General features: G+C 42.0%; 1 protein-coding gene across 1 annotated transcript in view; it reads right to left on the reverse strand.

Annotated features, from left to right (window-relative positions):
• Positions 1–16302, reverse strand: part of LOC118422201 (polycystic kidney disease protein 1-like 2) — a 20411-nt gene that overhangs the window by 1965 nt on the left and 2144 nt on the right. Inside the window, exons 4-17 of the mRNA XM_035829716.1 lie at positions 16008–16204; positions 15437–15597; positions 14599–14777; positions 12937–13085; positions 12503–12632; positions 12149–12339; positions 11232–11340; positions 10381–10595; positions 9619–9793; positions 8744–9337; positions 7737–7967; positions 7360–7444; positions 6648–6880; positions 6002–6131 (exon numbers count right to left, since the gene is read on the reverse strand). Of these exons, the coding sequence (XP_035685609.1) occupies positions 6002–6131; positions 6648–6880; positions 7360–7444; positions 7737–7967; positions 8744–9337; positions 9619–9793; positions 10381–10595; positions 11232–11340; positions 12149–12339; positions 12503–12632; positions 12937–13085; positions 14599–14777; positions 15437–15597; positions 16008–16204 (2779 nt within the window). The remainder of the gene's footprint in view (positions 1–6001; positions 6132–6647; positions 6881–7359; positions 7445–7736; positions 7968–8743; positions 9338–9618; positions 9794–10380; positions 10596–11231; positions 11341–12148; positions 12340–12502; positions 12633–12936; positions 13086–14598; positions 14778–15436; positions 15598–16007; positions 16205–16302) is intronic.

Genomic DNA, 16302 nt, shown 5'->3' on the forward strand with positions numbered 1-16302 from the left:
GGGAACGTCCGTACACATTTGCGAGCCAACAGGAATCGTGACTGTTTTTTCGAGTACTGCTGTACAAGTAGCTGACCGATTGATCTAAATTGAAATGGATGGGACTACGGATTTTTTCTGCGTGTCCCTGGATGCTACATAGTTCTAATAAGGTGTTGTTTAACATACAGCGGACCCAAGACGACGACCAACAACATAGGCGAGGATTGAGGTAAGATATATACTTTTCCTTTCTTGTTTACAAATCTACGTTTTTGGGGAGATTAAGTTAAGGTTAAGTCCCAGAGTGGCAGTGGATTGTTGTCCACTGTGTTGTGGGCATTCTTTTGGGAGGTGGAGCCAATCAAACTTCTTCAACCGTCTTTTACCTCCCCAAACGATGTCAGGTATCCATATTTACACCTGAGATCCCAACAAACACATTGTAGTTCGCGTTCCGACATTCGAATAATGATGAACATGCCTGTCAGTCTTCTGAGCTACTACTGAAGGCCGTCGGACATTATATTCACTTCGGAGATTTCCGTTTATTGCACACAACCAATCACGGTCATATTTTGAGGCTTTGTTTCCCGCGTTACCGCCTTTGTTGGCACCGCGCGCTGTTGGTTGTGATTGGCGGCAAGTAACTGAACGCCCCTTCCTTGCGGTACATCTAAAGGCTGCTGCCATGGTAACTTCACGTAACACAGCATTTTCTACGCGGATCGGTTTACATACGTCTTGTACTGCGTGGTAGTTCCCAAACCCGACCACTCGCTGCTGAACAAATTATAAGTGGAGAAAGGGGGTGTTCTGACTGCAAAATTTCAGGGTGCGAAGTGGGTTTAAAATTATGTTGCGCCAAGCAAAATGTGGTTTAATAATACGCAACCGGGCATTTCGCAGGCTGAAGTCTTAACATGAAAAATGCCTCCGTCGTCTTTCCTCCTTGTAAGCAGACCGAGAGCACACCGAGAAGAAGCGAACGTTGTCTCCTGGCTGTTTCACACACGGTATTTTGTCACCATGCAGTCGTCTTCCAGAGCGTTCCAAATTATGGAAGAAAATGAGCATATGCATCTCCTCGTCATTTTCTCATCAGCGCGCCGGCTTCGTAGGAAGGTATTAGATTGGGCGTGATAATTTCTCCGCCCACCTCACGGACAGTCTGAATATGAAAGCGGCGTGTTTACATATTTCTGTGGAGGTTTCGCAAAATTCCACGGTAGAAATTTACGTAATGTTTCTGCCGGGATTAAATATTCCGGTCGGGATCGGGAACAAACGCCAACAAATCGTATGCATGAACATAACGCAAAGAAACCAAGGGTTTTAAAATCATGGAGACATTCATTTTCCTGATAAGTCCTCTCCGACCTCAAACTCGGTCGGTAGACACTTACTTGCCACAAACACGGTTATAAAATACATTAGAACTTAGAGAAGTAAACTACAACGTGTGACAAAACAGTCCCGCGATTTGAAGGAAGGGAAATCTTGGCGGAGAGGGCGTTCGGCAATGATAATAACGACGATAAAAGAAGCAACGGATACCCAATCTCAAGTGCATGATTTGCCTCGCAAATTGCGCAAAGTTGCGTTTTAGAGGGTTTAAAAATCCAAATTTTCGGCGCTCGCCCCTCCCCCCCGACATATCTCCTGGACGCATTGATCTAAAAAGCTGGCGGGAATGCTGAACAAAAGACAATCGTACCCATACTTGGGCTGATGTCTCAGTTACTTAATCAAAGCAGTTCTACACTCTCACTTTATTGGGGGGGGGGGATGGGGTTGGGGGGCGGGCGAAGTGAGAACTAGAAGAAGTCAACCATACAATATTCCTACCAACATTTGTATGTTCGTAAATAATATCTTCAAAATTGAGGTGTCGACAATGTAAGGTAGTTGCTCAAACATTCATAAAAAGGTCTTTTGTATTGTCACGCAATATAAGGACGGCTGTATTGATGGAAAAGGTAAGTTTTCTGAACGAATACTTCATCAAGCGAGAGAAAATAAGCTAGACCGCAAAATGACAACTTCACGTAATTACGAATCTAATTCCCGTTGTCCAAATCTCATCAGATCAGGACAAACAATCTGGTCATTGCTAAACCTTCCTGTTTTCACGAGTATTATATACATGGCACAAACCATTATAGCATTTTGAAAAACTCAAATCAAATCAGAACAAGAGACGGTAGGTTACATACTCGATTATCTTACAAAAACAGCTACCGCGAAAAAAACGTACATCGTCACGCAGGGACGAGCAGACGACATGCCAAATTACGTACAAATGCGACAAAGGGAACATATAGATACAAATGCGAACACCCGTCACATCTGACAACTACAGTACTTTGTCTCTGGAGGTTCCCTTCGTCAAAGAGTAAAGAGGGGTACATCAGGTCCCTAAAAACTCTCGACGGGAATGACTACTTGCACATTGAAAGTAATCAACGAAATAGCAAGTGGTTAAAACTAAATATCAAAAATATAAAGCAGAATAAGAAGATGATTGACTTTTTCACCGCACATTTGATGCTCACCTGCTGTTTACAACTTGTGTTCCAGCACGATGCGTACGTGTCACAGCGAGGAACCCTCCCAGCCGCAGAGAAATGTCTGAGGTGTGTTCGGCAAAGGCAGAAGAAACATACATATAGGAGAAGAAAGGGGCGTGCTACAGAAAAGGTCAGATTTGCTGTTCAGGTAAAAATGAAATCACCAATCACATGTATGTATGTACATGCGTTGGACGCGGTTGGTCAATTTGAATTAAGGTGTTCATCATCATAGCGTTCCGTGCCAGTACTGCAGTCAGGCCACGTGTTGAGTTTGTTAAACGAAAATCAACATATTAGTATAGACTCCCTTGCAGTCTTCGGAACGGGGCTGTTTTTTATGGGGGGGGGGGGGGGGCTTGGTCCGCGATTTTCAACGTTGGCTATGTTCTATTGTGAGTTTGTTGAGGAAGGGAGTTTGCCATGATAGCGAGTTTCTGAGGGGGCAAACTCACAATAGAACATAGCCAACGTTGAAAGTCGCGGAAAAAACCGCCCCCCCCCAAAAAAAAAAGCTCCGTTCCGAAGACTGCAAGGGAGTCTAATCTTAGTAGACCTCAAGTCATGGATAGATACCGTGGGAACCACACGTTATTCAGTTACGTAACACTGTCAGTTTCGTTATATAAGTTCGTAAAAATGAGGCGTGTGAGATCTGAGATACCGTGGGAACCACACGTTAATCCGTTACGTAACACTATCAGTTACGTTATATAAGTTGCTAAATGAGGTGTGTGAGATCTGTGAGCCGCCGTCAGCCCTCTTTCCCCATTTACCTACTTGTTAAGGATAATTGCTGGCCACTTCTGCAAACCTATAATTTAGTTGTAGTGAAGTGTATGATATATGCGGGAACCAATTCTAGGATAGGACTCGTTATATAACAGTGATGACACTAATGCTTACCTTTCGGGTTTTTCAAGGACAGTGAAAATTGGGCAGCCTTTAGCACAGAACGATAGTGTATGGGCGAATCAACAAGAATTCCTTGGCCTAGCGTCTATGATCTAACCTTTATTCTCCCAGCCTTTAGTTAAGCTTCATAGGATTTTGAATTCTTTCACATATTCCGAAATAAATTCCTTTGGGTTGATTTTCCTTCTGTACATTACGTGCTCATGTCTTCTTAGTGTTCTTCGTCTTGCCCATTTGATCGTCCTTCATTAATTGCTGCCTTTAATTTCTTAATGTAACTACCTGACTACTGTGTCGAATTTCTAGCTGGGGATTGATTGGTGTTGAGTACATCTTTTCCTCTAAATTGTGAACTGTAAAATATTTTGCTGAGTTAAAGGCTGCCCAATTTTCACTGTCTTTGAAAAACCTGAGAGGTGAGCATTAGGTGTCATCACTATTATATAACGAATCCTATCCTAGAATTGGTTCCCGCATATATCATACACTTCACTACAACTAAATCATAGGTTTGCAGAAGTGGCCAGCAATTATCCTTATCAAGTAGGTAAATGGGTGAAGAGGGCTGACGGCGAGGCACAGATCTCACACACCTCATTTAGCAACTTATATAACGTAACTGATAGTGTTACGTAACGGATTAACGTGTGGTTCCCACGGTATCTCAGATCTCACACACCTCATTTACCAACTTATATAAGATAATTACTGGTGGTTTTTGCAAAGCTATGAATGTCTTTGATTATCACAGAGGGTACTGTGGGAACCTCAACATGGATCCGTTACGTAATATTTACTGCATCTTGTTACAAAATAATTCATCGTTTAAATGCCCCCAAATCATATAGAATAAAATATCAAATCAAACAAAGCCTCCTTTCTTGCTTATCAAACCATAGGCGGTAGGCCATCGAGTTTTTGTTGAAATCAGTATTAGTTTGCTGTAACAAAAATCTTACTCCACGGAAAGATTCCCAAGAATCGTACACTTATTACACACACTCTGTACTCGGTCGACGGAAAGATTCCCGAGAATTGTACACTTTAACATACTGTGTACTCGGTCCAGGGAAAGATTCCCGACAATCATACACGTAGCGGTTACACAAACACGCTGTCGATTCCAAAGAATCACACATACGAACACATGCCGTAATCACCCGAACTTTGCCGAACACAGACTTCCGAACGCTTTGGTGTTAAGAACAATAATGAATAGGTAGGAAACGCCGTTTCAAAAGCCCTTGTTTTCGGCGAAATGCCGCAATGAAATAAAACACGTTGATACTACTTATTATCTAGGTGTTACTTACTAGCCATGTGAGATTACTTGGGACACAACACCTAATAATAAAGAAGATATGCAGCATTTTGTAAAGTCCGATTTCCGGGGAACAGCGTTACCAGCAGTACCATATCTGGCCGTTAGGGTCGCTGCTGCACAAGACGATTACATCATTGCTAGCCAATCAGACGCGAGACTCAGAAAAGTTCCCGCGAAAGTTTCAGTGCACCAAGTACGCCGCGTGTATGATTACCTTTTCACCTTTGCCAGAATGGCTAAGGTTATGTTTTAGGCTTGTGAGTCTGTCTGTCTGTGTGTGTGTGTTAACAGCATAACCCAAGAAGCCTTTGATGGATACCGGTGATATTTGGTAGGTGGATAGGGGTCGGGAAAACGAAGGTCATGTTCGATAATGGGCCCCCTAGCGGCTTACTAAGGTACTGCAGCAGAACCTCAATTTTTGATATCTCGTGTTCTGGGCATGCTGTGGTTATGATGCATGCAATCTCTCAACGTCATCCCAAAAACATGATTCATAATCAAACCTTGGATGAACCATGTAATAAGTCGTTTAAGAGTTACAGGAGTTAGAAAGGGCGGACCTGAATTGTACTTTTTTTTTTTTAAATTTCCATTCTCCAACTTTATTGTAGACATATGTACTCCTATTCACAATTTCGTTATATATAACCACTCAACGATCAACTTTACACAAAAAGATTATTGATAACTCATTGAATAAATAAGCACAGTATTAGGCTGGACCAACAACAAAGTTGCAAGCTTACAGGGTAAGTATGTTGCCTTATATGCATACAAATCGATTCAAATTTAATGGCCTGCCACTTAAACAAGCATTAATTTCCAACAATGGATAACTGCTAGTAATATGATAAATACACAGTTGAACTTAAATGCCATAGAATAGTTGATAGCCCAATCATTATAATTACTTAGAAAACTGCTTACATATAGCCCTATCAAAACATTTTATAACACAGTTCAAAACTATCTCAATGAACTTTATACAGTACAATTTATTTTAATCACAGACATACAAATCAAATGTGCTTACAAGCGTCCAATTCAAGCCATTAAAACATATTTACAGCCAGATATGAATGACGGTAGGTAAAATGACATTATTTAGACATCTGAATCCGTATCTGATGCTGGTTCGATATGTATTGTCACTTTACACTCAGTATCAATGACTGGACAGGACTGCTTCTGAGAGGCACGTGTTTGGCACTTTGGTGCCCTGACGTTGACACGGCTCCGGTTGTCCCGTGGAAGGAGGGAGTTACAGATGTCCAGACTTTCATCAAGCCCCTCCTGAAGAAGGCGTAGGTTAGCTTGCAGCTCTTCCAGCTTCGGTGCACCTGCAGAAAACAAAGCAGAGCAATTCTGATTGACGACTAGTTTTACCACCTCTAAAGTATACTTCCTGTCATTGCAGCAAGTATGACCTTTTGTGGTCATCTACCCACTCACTGACTCTCTGCCACTCTACTGTCAGATAACAACAAACACGCACCAGTCCAAACACGCACACACTCACATGGACCAAAAACTCCGTAAATGAGATTAAAACCGTTATGATTGTGACATGAATTTCGTTTCTCTAAAGGCAACAATTACCTCATACCTTTACCAAATGTTTCAAGTGACTTATTATTAATGTTTTTCATGGCCGTATGCAAATAAGGTCCTCATCTACGCTGCATACATTATATCAGCCGATCACCTTCTTTACCCAAACAACACTGTACTAGTATATAAGTCGTGTCTAGGCAAATAAGGCTGTTGTGGCATTTCCTTATAAACCTCATGTGAAGTTAACTTATAAGTTTCTTGCAAGTTCAATGCTATCACTAGCTTGCTTCGGGTAACTTTACCTGCTTTGTCCTGATTGTTTGGTGGGCTGTGGAAACCCAACATGGCATTGAAGCTCCTCCACACGTGATCGGCAAGTTCACGGTCATGGGTGACGTCAACGCCAGCGGAAATGGCGTCACAGATGATGGTCATGAGGAAGTTCACCAGGAGGATGAAGATGCAGATCATGAATGTGGAGAAGAAGATCGGCCCGGTAATGGGGTTGGAATCCAGCATTTCATTGGCAAAAAACCTACAAAACAAGAAATCATAGATCTAATACGTCCGTGAAATACATTTTTTTTTTGTGTGTGTGTGTGTGTGGGGGGGGGGGTGTATTTGTCTTATTCATTATTGTGATTTTTGCGCTTATTCTGTCAATACATTTTCCTGTCTCTCAAAGTAAAGCAGGCATTAGTATAGCAGGAAATTGAAGACAGGGAATACATAGCATATTCTAGGACCTTTGACCTAATGTATGTGGAAACCAGTTACGTTTATACTATTGCATTGAAATAACTACAGACTGATACACAATAAAAAAAGCAGACACACAGAAATCCAAATCTTCGTACATGGAAAAAAAGCACACAGAAATTCACATATCGATACCATTCTTCAGATAATGACGTAACATAAATACTTTTGGATTTAGTCAATTAACGACAACCTTTATGCATCATCATTTTATGCAGATACATAGATGCTTTCACAATCATATGGAAAACATACCTGCCAAGCATCATCTCAAATAGCGCGTATGTTGTTTGGTACAGGTCTGAGTAGGACTCTATGTGGCTCCCAAACACAAGGTACCCTGGAAACAAAATTCAAATACACAAGGTGCCAAAATCAAACACACGTTTCGTGCAGAATCTCGGACGTGCCAGTACAACCAATCGTGATCAATGCTATATGTTGAATGGCCAGCAAAACATTACATGACAAATGAATGTGCAGCTTTCAATAAGATCAAGCTGTAGCACGTATTTCCTTGGTTACTAGAATGATGATCGGATCGCTCTTAAACACCCTGAATGTAAAATAGCACTGGCGATGTAACCGACATCAGCATACACTGGTATTTCAAAACATCCCTTTGCACATACCGGAGCTGATGAAGGCCGTGAAGGCAACTACAGCAACGACCAAGAACGACAGGAGCTCCTCCTTCATGATGCCGGGTAGAGCCAGGAGTTTGCCGATTGTTTGACTGAAGCGGACTATGCGCAGCAAGGAGATGGTGTTGATGAAGACGGTGATACCCAAGACGTGTTTGAAACAAGCATCCCACCAAGCAGCGGTTGTCAGGTCCACAAAGTCTTTGAATCCCAGATCTCCTGGTTAACAAAAACACAAAAGATATATCAAATCCCGGACGTTCTGTAGTAGTACTATGGAAAGCCACTAATGGTCAGGGAGTCCAATCATTTCTCCATTACCCATCTAACATCTCATCAAGTTTAATATGAATATGGATAAGGGCATAGTCTTTTAAGGTTTTTTTTTTCTTTATGCACTTGTATATACAATTTGTTGCATGTCATGTATTTGTATTCACGCTATATGTAATGTATGTTTTCCAGGACCCCAATGAAAAGTGGAGGCATGCCACTGAGATGGACCATCCTGGTCAAAAAAATGTGGGTTCCGCTATATATGATGCCTATTTTCAAACTTGACCTTTGTCGCCCCGACACCTACCATCCTACAAATTTTCATGATGACCCGTCGACAGCTTCTCGAGTTATTCACACAAACGTCCACAGCCGTTCCACCATAGCACGACCAAAAAAAAACCTTCTTGGCGTGGGTAATCAATGAATCAAAGAATGAATAAAAAAATATGACGATCCGTCAACCCATTCTTGAGTTATTTCCTTTCAAAGTTTCAAAACAAACTGCTAGGAAGGGGGCAGACCTACACCACTTACTCTCTGTCCCAAGAGCTATCTACCACTCAAAAATTATGACTACAGCATGTCCAGAACTCGAGATATCAGACCCGTAATTTCCACTAGTACTACAGTACCATAATAAGCCGCTAGGGGGCCCAACATCCGATCGTTTCATTAAGTAAGGGAATTAAGGCAGAATGTGTAAAAGCTGGACAAACCATTGCTCCTGGCCACCAAGGCGAGTGTATCAGCAGCCACGGCGTACCGCTTGATGAAGACGGAGATGGTTGTTGCCGTGCTGATGAGGCTGAACCATCCAACAGCATTCCACGGAGAAGTAAAATACACCCACCCTGTATCTACCACTGACTTAACCTCCTTGAAGTGTATGACTAAGAAGAGAAGTGTGAATACGATGTGCAGAAACAGACTAGTGTAGTCATTAGCGCTTTCGTATTGAAACAATCGAAACAACGTGGTTTTTGCTTCTGGCATGAGACTGCCAATTTCAGAATGGTCTATGACCATGTGCACAACGCTGAACAGCTTCAAATTGGGGTTGTAGAAGTTGATGTCGATTGTAAAGGACTCTGTGTATTTATCTAAATACTCGGAATCTTTCAAAGCATTAATGAACGACATAGCGTTGCCATAGCCAAGAGGGAAGTCGAGAGAGTGAATGTTCTTGCAGTCAGATGAGTAGTTGGGGTGGTTAGAGAGGGCAGGAAAGAGGAATCGCCAACTGGTACAAGAGGTGTTCCCTGGTTGAACATCCCAGCCTCGGCCATCATGTTTCTCCTTCGCCATGGTACCTGGATTAAAAAAAATCACAATTGGCAAAATTGCCATGTTTCTTCAGGACCTCAATTATCCGAAGAAAACTATTGTATAGATCTGAAGCCATTGACATGTCAGTATAATGTTGTACATATTGTTGAATAAAGCTACTTCGTAGGTGCATAATGCATTCATCCACGAAGAAAGCACAGTGCGAGTTTGGCATGTAAACTGCTTATAGAAGAAAAAAGATAAACACAAGGATTTCCCAAACTTAGGTGATGAAACGGTAAGTAGAAAACTCCAGAAGATATACCTGGATGTTGTCTCATCTGTGTCAGGTGTGCAGGGCCGATGCGGAAGGCCGCGGTGTTGTGCGCGAACTGCCGGTCTAAGTACCGCATCTTCCGCCCGTTGTACCAGGATGATGGGTGGAGGGTTGGCAACAGCACCTCCTCAAGCCAGGAGTACAACTGATCAGGTGTCCTGATCTGGACGAGAAATAAAGTGTTATTACGGTCACCAATGTTTTCAGTAGCGTTTTTATGTGCGTGTGTGTGTGTGTGTGTGTGTGTGTGTAGAAGACTGACAAAAATCGACGATCTCTGGATGGAATATTGGTATTTAGTATGTGGGTAGGTATGGAAGAGACATTGAACTGAAAATTTCGGGTCCCCTAGCAGCTTGTTACTCTGGTCCTGTTGATGTCCATATCAAAAGCGATACAACAGTTCTCCACGAATGGTGTTTATATAATATTATGTATGTTTGTACGCATGTCTGTATGTATGCGTCTGTTGGTGTGTATGTGCATATTTTCAAATGTTTGCCTGTGTGTGTCTGTATGTGTACATGTATACATATGTGTTGTGTCTGCACGTGTGTCTCACACTGTGCAGTGTGTGTATGAATACGTTTCTGTGTGTGTCTGTGTTGATGTGTGTCTGTGTGTGTGCCTGTGTGTGTGTTTCTGTGCGTGTGTGTAGTTTATTCTATTTGTGCAAAATGATAATAAACGTGAGAATTCTACCCAACACGTACAATTCGTCTGAAAATGATCATTTGTTTAGTAGCTCACCGTATCATACACGTTCAGAATGCTGCTGGACAGTGTCTGCCTCTCGTGGAAGGCCAGTGTGTCCTTGTCCATCTGTGCGGCGTAGAACAGGAGGGCCACGAAGGCTAACAGCAGGACGAACTCCATCAGCGTCGAGGCAGACTTCTTATTCAGCTCCTTTTTCTTCTTAGCCGACTTGAGATTTACTGTTGCAGGTCGAAGGAGTTTCTTTGGTGCTAGAAGATAGGAAAGTCAAACAGGAATGATGGTTGAAGAGCCGTATTGTTGCCGACATTGTTATGATCATGGTCGCACTTCAGGTTAGTTTAGGAAGATAAACAAGACACCACGATGACAGAATATTAGATCACGTACAAGAAAAATTCAGACTCAAATTGTGAAACACATGTATAACCATTTCAGACAATTGTGATTCCCTTATGTTACTTCAATCCAGGGCTGCATTTAGAACCTGCCTCTTTTTCACAGGACCGAAATGTGTATGTTGGGACGAAAAAGAACCCAGTGGATAGCAAGCAAAAGTATTGAGCCAGCGGTCAGTACGGAGAATAGTACTCATGCTAAAAGAATGTACACATTTCGTCCAAAAAACTTACCATCATGACATGAAATGGATGAAACTGTACTTTCATACGTTAAAATGACACATGTAAGTAAGAAAATTAATAACATTGACGAACGATGAAAATGCTCAGCAGAACATTTAATTTATATCCTAAACAACGAGATGATAAAATACCTTCTCCATATCTCGTGCATTGGAGAGATTGTTTTAGAGATACATCTTATAGGTTCATAATCAAACACAATCGTATCCAAACAACGAATCTCGAAAGTTTTTGCGTCCAAACCTGTAGTGTTCCACAGGTTGAGCTGCAAGTCGTCTTTCGGGATAGCCGGCGGCCTGGCGAGGTACGGGAGGCTAAAGATGGCAGCCAGGACCACACCAAGCACAAAGATCTGTTCAGAGAGAGTAAGATGGTACCGGTTGTATTGTCATAGAACGTCCTCAAAAAGATATTACACATATGCCATTGTAAAGATAATGCCATTATGTCGTATAAATTTTCCATGGTTTAACAATAGAAAACAGTAACAAAAAGAAAAGAGAGATTATCATATTACTTTCACTAGAGTTGGTACAATATTGTTTTTGTCATAGTGTCGTGGTGGCGCTTTGAATAATGTTCATTAACGTGAATCGGTACATCTATACGGCAATCTGCTGTACAGCATATATGCGAGTGTACCTAACCTTTGCTATGATGTTTTATTTCGTAACAAGGGTTTATGGTTACTGTAAATGCATTTAAGTTCGCAGGTATTTAATTTCGCGGTAGCGGAAAAAGGACTTTTCGCGGTGGTTTTAAATTCGCGGGTGCACCATGTACTGTAGTCTCTTACTGCCAGGGAAAATGTTCGCGGTGGTTTTAAGTTCGCGGCGAAGTGACCACCGCGAAAACCGCCAACATAAAACCACCGCGAACATTTCTGCATTTACAGAATTAATCAAAATCCTCTCTATAAGACGAAACGCCATGGCTAAGGTCAGGTTACCCACACATATATGTTGCTCCTGTAATATTAGGCATGTTACTGATATGTGTATGTAAGAAAGGAGTAGAAACAGAAAGAAACAAATCCTGTCTCCCGGGATTCAAACCCGCGCCTAACCCGGGCCGCCAGATCACAAATCCAGACGCTAAACCGCTACGCTAAAAGTTTGGCATGATCGGTTACAAACTCCGTTACAAGTCCAATAAGTTACCTGAAGGGTTTCCACCACACTGATGGATCCCATGAAGGACAGGATGAAGGCCTTCATCCAGGCGTCACTCCTCTCCTTGCCCCAGTCCATACTGTACAGGATGACGAAGAACGCGGAGCAGGTGGACACCAGGAACACGGCCATCCACGCCACGTACCTGGCCATGCGGCGCACGGACTTCTGCAGATGGCCTGGGGTCAGGAAACAGTGATTTGGATAGCAAATTTTCTTACGTAGGAGGAGAAATTAAAACTCACAAGGCATTTAGTCTTCTTCCGTGTCAACCATTAAAAATAATAATGATAATAATAGTGTCACAGCTCAGTTAAAGACGTGCTTGATTAGTTTACATACTTTGCTTGGACGTGCCGATAGCCATCTCCGGTGTGCTCACAGTCAGTGGCACCTCCATGCGGAATAGTTGTACAACAACCAGATTGACCGGAAATACAGTCAGGATAGTCATGAGACTGGTGTACAGCTCCTGTGAATACATTTACATTTAGGAGGTAACACATTCTAGGAGTAACACATTGATGAGGTAACACATTTAGCTCGTTTAGTAGTACGAATTCCTTAAGCTTTCTTTTGAACTGATCCGAAGAAATGCACTGAAGACGATAGTAATATAGTGGCATTAAATAGGAACGGTTCCATATCCCTACAGCGCATGGTGCAATTGAAAATACGATCAATAGAAGTAGGCACTTCATTACATGTAGCCATATTGTCCAGTGACTAAGATGCTAAAATTGTAAACATGTACGAAACTCTATAGTAACATTTACCTGTATTGTGAAACGAACAAACCCCAGGTCGAACACTCTTGTACCAGCAGTTGTGGTTTTTGCCCCAGACCACATGGCGCTGGCCAGCATCATGGTGTTCAGGAGAGTAAAGCAACAGGACAGCCGCTGGGCCTGGGTGAAGCTAGAACCTGGTGTAGACAAGGCCAAAAATGCATTGGATTTGGTGAATTTACAGGGTGTAGAATATATGTGAATTATGGGGTCGGCATTGAGACGCATGTGAAACCTGAAATTATGTTCTTTAAAAGGCAAAAAAAAAATTCAACTAGAGTTCGGGGAACACATTTTTTCGCCAAATAATCATGCCTTTATTAAGACTTTAACGTCTTTTCATGTATCCCTCCATTGTAAATTTTACTTACCCCAATAGCAAATGGCTGCATGAACCCACAAATGCCCCCCCCCCCCCCCAAAAAAAAAAAAACCACATAACCTTCTCGGCAAACTGGTGACAAGGAAATGATGTACAATGTTGTGATACTTTCCAGCGCAACTTTCATAGTGTTTTGTTAAAATCAGACTCTGCCAGACTCCAGCCTGGCTGAATAGTATTGATTTTAGGGGGCCTCGGACTGTGACCAAAGATGACCTTGGGTAGCATCCCTGGTCAATCAGAATTTCATGCTTGTCAAGACCGGCTGTCTTGACTTACTTTTTCTCTATTTTTAGACATCCATGGGCCGATTCAAGTTCTTTCGGGTGACTCCGTCACAAGTATATTTTTAACCTATATAGAAGTTTCCCTAAGTAATTATATCAAATAGATAGTGATTTATATTATTTGCATCTCATTATGTTCATTATCACCCAATGTAACGACATACCAAAAACAAAGACTATCCAACAATCTCATCTGGAGTTATCCTTCTTAAAAGTTATGAACTATAAGACCCACTGCAGTTCCAAACAAGCTGCTAGGGGGCCCAAAATTACACCATTTACTCCTAGTCCCAACAGCTATCCACCACTAAAAGTTATGAACCTGGCACTTCTGGAAACTTTAGGCGCAAGCTTTGACGCTCACTTGCAGTACCAAAACAAGTCGCCAGGAGGCCCGATATCGAACTTGACCTTCCTTTCTATGTCCCCTACCTATCAACAAAATATCATTAGCATTCATCAAAAGCATCTTGAGTTATCTTGCATACAGACAAACGCACTTACATACAAATCCCGCTACAGCACCGTAGGTAAGAGCTAGGTAAACCATTTTCGCACTTGACCTTCCTCACCAAAACTGCTACACACCTACCGAGTATCGTGAAAATCGCCCAGCTGCATTTTGACTTATGCTGCCCAAAAGAAACCCCCAAAACATACCAAGCTTGCTGCAGTACCGTAGGAAAACGACAGGTAAACCGTTTTCTAACTTGGGATTCCTTTTGACAACCGCTACACACCTACCAAAAATCACAAAGTTCCATCTACAATTTCTGGAGTTATTTGCTGTTGACTTACATACAGACCCAAGTCAGCAATCTCATACTCTTCTTGGCGAAGAGAACAACTGGAAACGAAAACAAGATGGCGCCTGTGTGACGTCAAGTTCCAAAATGGCCGGGCCTGTGGCCTACAAAATCAATGCAAATAAAATTCTGATATTATTCAAACCTGCAAATGTAAAAAAAAAAGGATACTGACCAGGCGCTGCTACGATGGCTGACGCCCACAGCTGTTTATCATAGAACACGTCTCGGGTTGTTTCGTTGAAGACGTTTGAGAAAGATGACAACTCCTTCTCGGTGCTGGCGTGCACAACCTTCTGTACCTCACCGTCACCTTTGCGTTCTGACAACCAGTCATTACAGGTGAAGTAATGTCTGAAAATTGCACAACCAAAAAGAGTATTGTCATTTACGTCGATAAAGATTAGACACCCAGGTAATACGATATGCCAAAAAGCAGTTACTCAAGCAACTGGATATGATTTTGGAAACGGTCAGAATCCAAATTGTCTTTAGCTTGACTTTGTCTTACATGTTTTCTATTGGATCTAAAATTGTCTTCATTCATGTTTAGGGTATAAAGCACCAGTTTCTTCCAGGTCACTTCAGTGTCACTGACGAAAGATAGTGGATGCTATCTGAAACGTCTGACCGTTTCCAAAATTGTATCCAGTTGCTTCAGTAACTGTTTTTTGGCAAGTCTTATAAATTATTAGACGTCTTCTCTCAGGCATGCCGCATTTCCTTCCATAACAGGAATATAGAGACATTGGATGACGTAATCATAACTATCAGTCTAATGTCTTTAGGAGAAAAGTACAACGAGAGGTTGATAGATCATTTCGTTCCACACTGAAAAGACAGCACTTTTTAAGTTTTAATGCAACCTGAAAACAGACCTTTTTTTACACAAGTAGCAGATGACATTTTCTCACACCATGCCAAGAGATAGTTCAAGCAGGGAATCACCAGTTAAGTGCCGAATGCAAATTAGCAAACCATTCAGGATTTTGGTTATGTTTTTGGAATCTTACACCACATCCTTCTCTACATCTCTGACGACAAAACTTCCGAGGAACCAAGATGACGTGTCGCCTTTCCCAGAGTTGTCATGCCAGATGTGCAACGTCATCACTTCCCCAAGTGACTCTCGCACAGGCATGACAAAATGTAAAGTACTTCCACGAACCAAAGCCTGAAATTGCCAATGATAAATGATGATAATTTCTTCCTTGCTTTCATAGTAGCGAACTGTTTCTGGTCCTCCATTTCGTCCATTACCACACACTAGAGTACACTTCACATTGACTTTTTACCTCTAGGCATATCATTATCTTGTATATAAACTCCTATCATCCTTAGCTTCATCTGTATAACACATTATGTTAGAAGTAGCTTTGATATATAAACAGGGAAACCCCGTCACACTCGCACACTTTCCATATGCTATATTTGTCCATAGAATAAATTCTTTAACATATCAATTGTAAAATATATTAGTAGTTGCCAAGTGCTGACTTGGCCATAAATCATTCTACAAAGATTTAAGATAGCTATAAACTCATTGGACTGACAGAGAAGTAAAAGCATTGTATAAACTCATACCTCCCCTCCTGGGTTCAGCATCTTGACTGCAGTCTTGCCCTCTGACCCGCCCAGCTGGAAGGCGACCCGTGACGTGGTGCCTGCCCCGAACATGGACCCGGTGCTGACCGTGAGTTGATAGACGTGAGGAGCAGGCATCCTTTCCGGGGGGATCAGGCTCACTTTGGGCAGCGTCTTGCTTGGGATGTTGGCAGCGTCTGGATGTAAGGACTTTATCTTTGTCTGACCAGTGATGCGATTATACAGGGCAGATGGTACACGACGCAAAGTCGCCTGGTGATATGAAGACAAAAAC

Source organism: Branchiostoma floridae, chromosome 9 (assembly GCF_000003815.2).
Source record: "Branchiostoma floridae strain S238N-H82 chromosome 9, Bfl_VNyyK, whole genome shotgun sequence".
In the NCBI taxonomy this organism is placed as follows: domain Eukaryota; kingdom Metazoa; phylum Chordata; class Leptocardii; order Amphioxiformes; family Branchiostomatidae; genus Branchiostoma; species Branchiostoma floridae.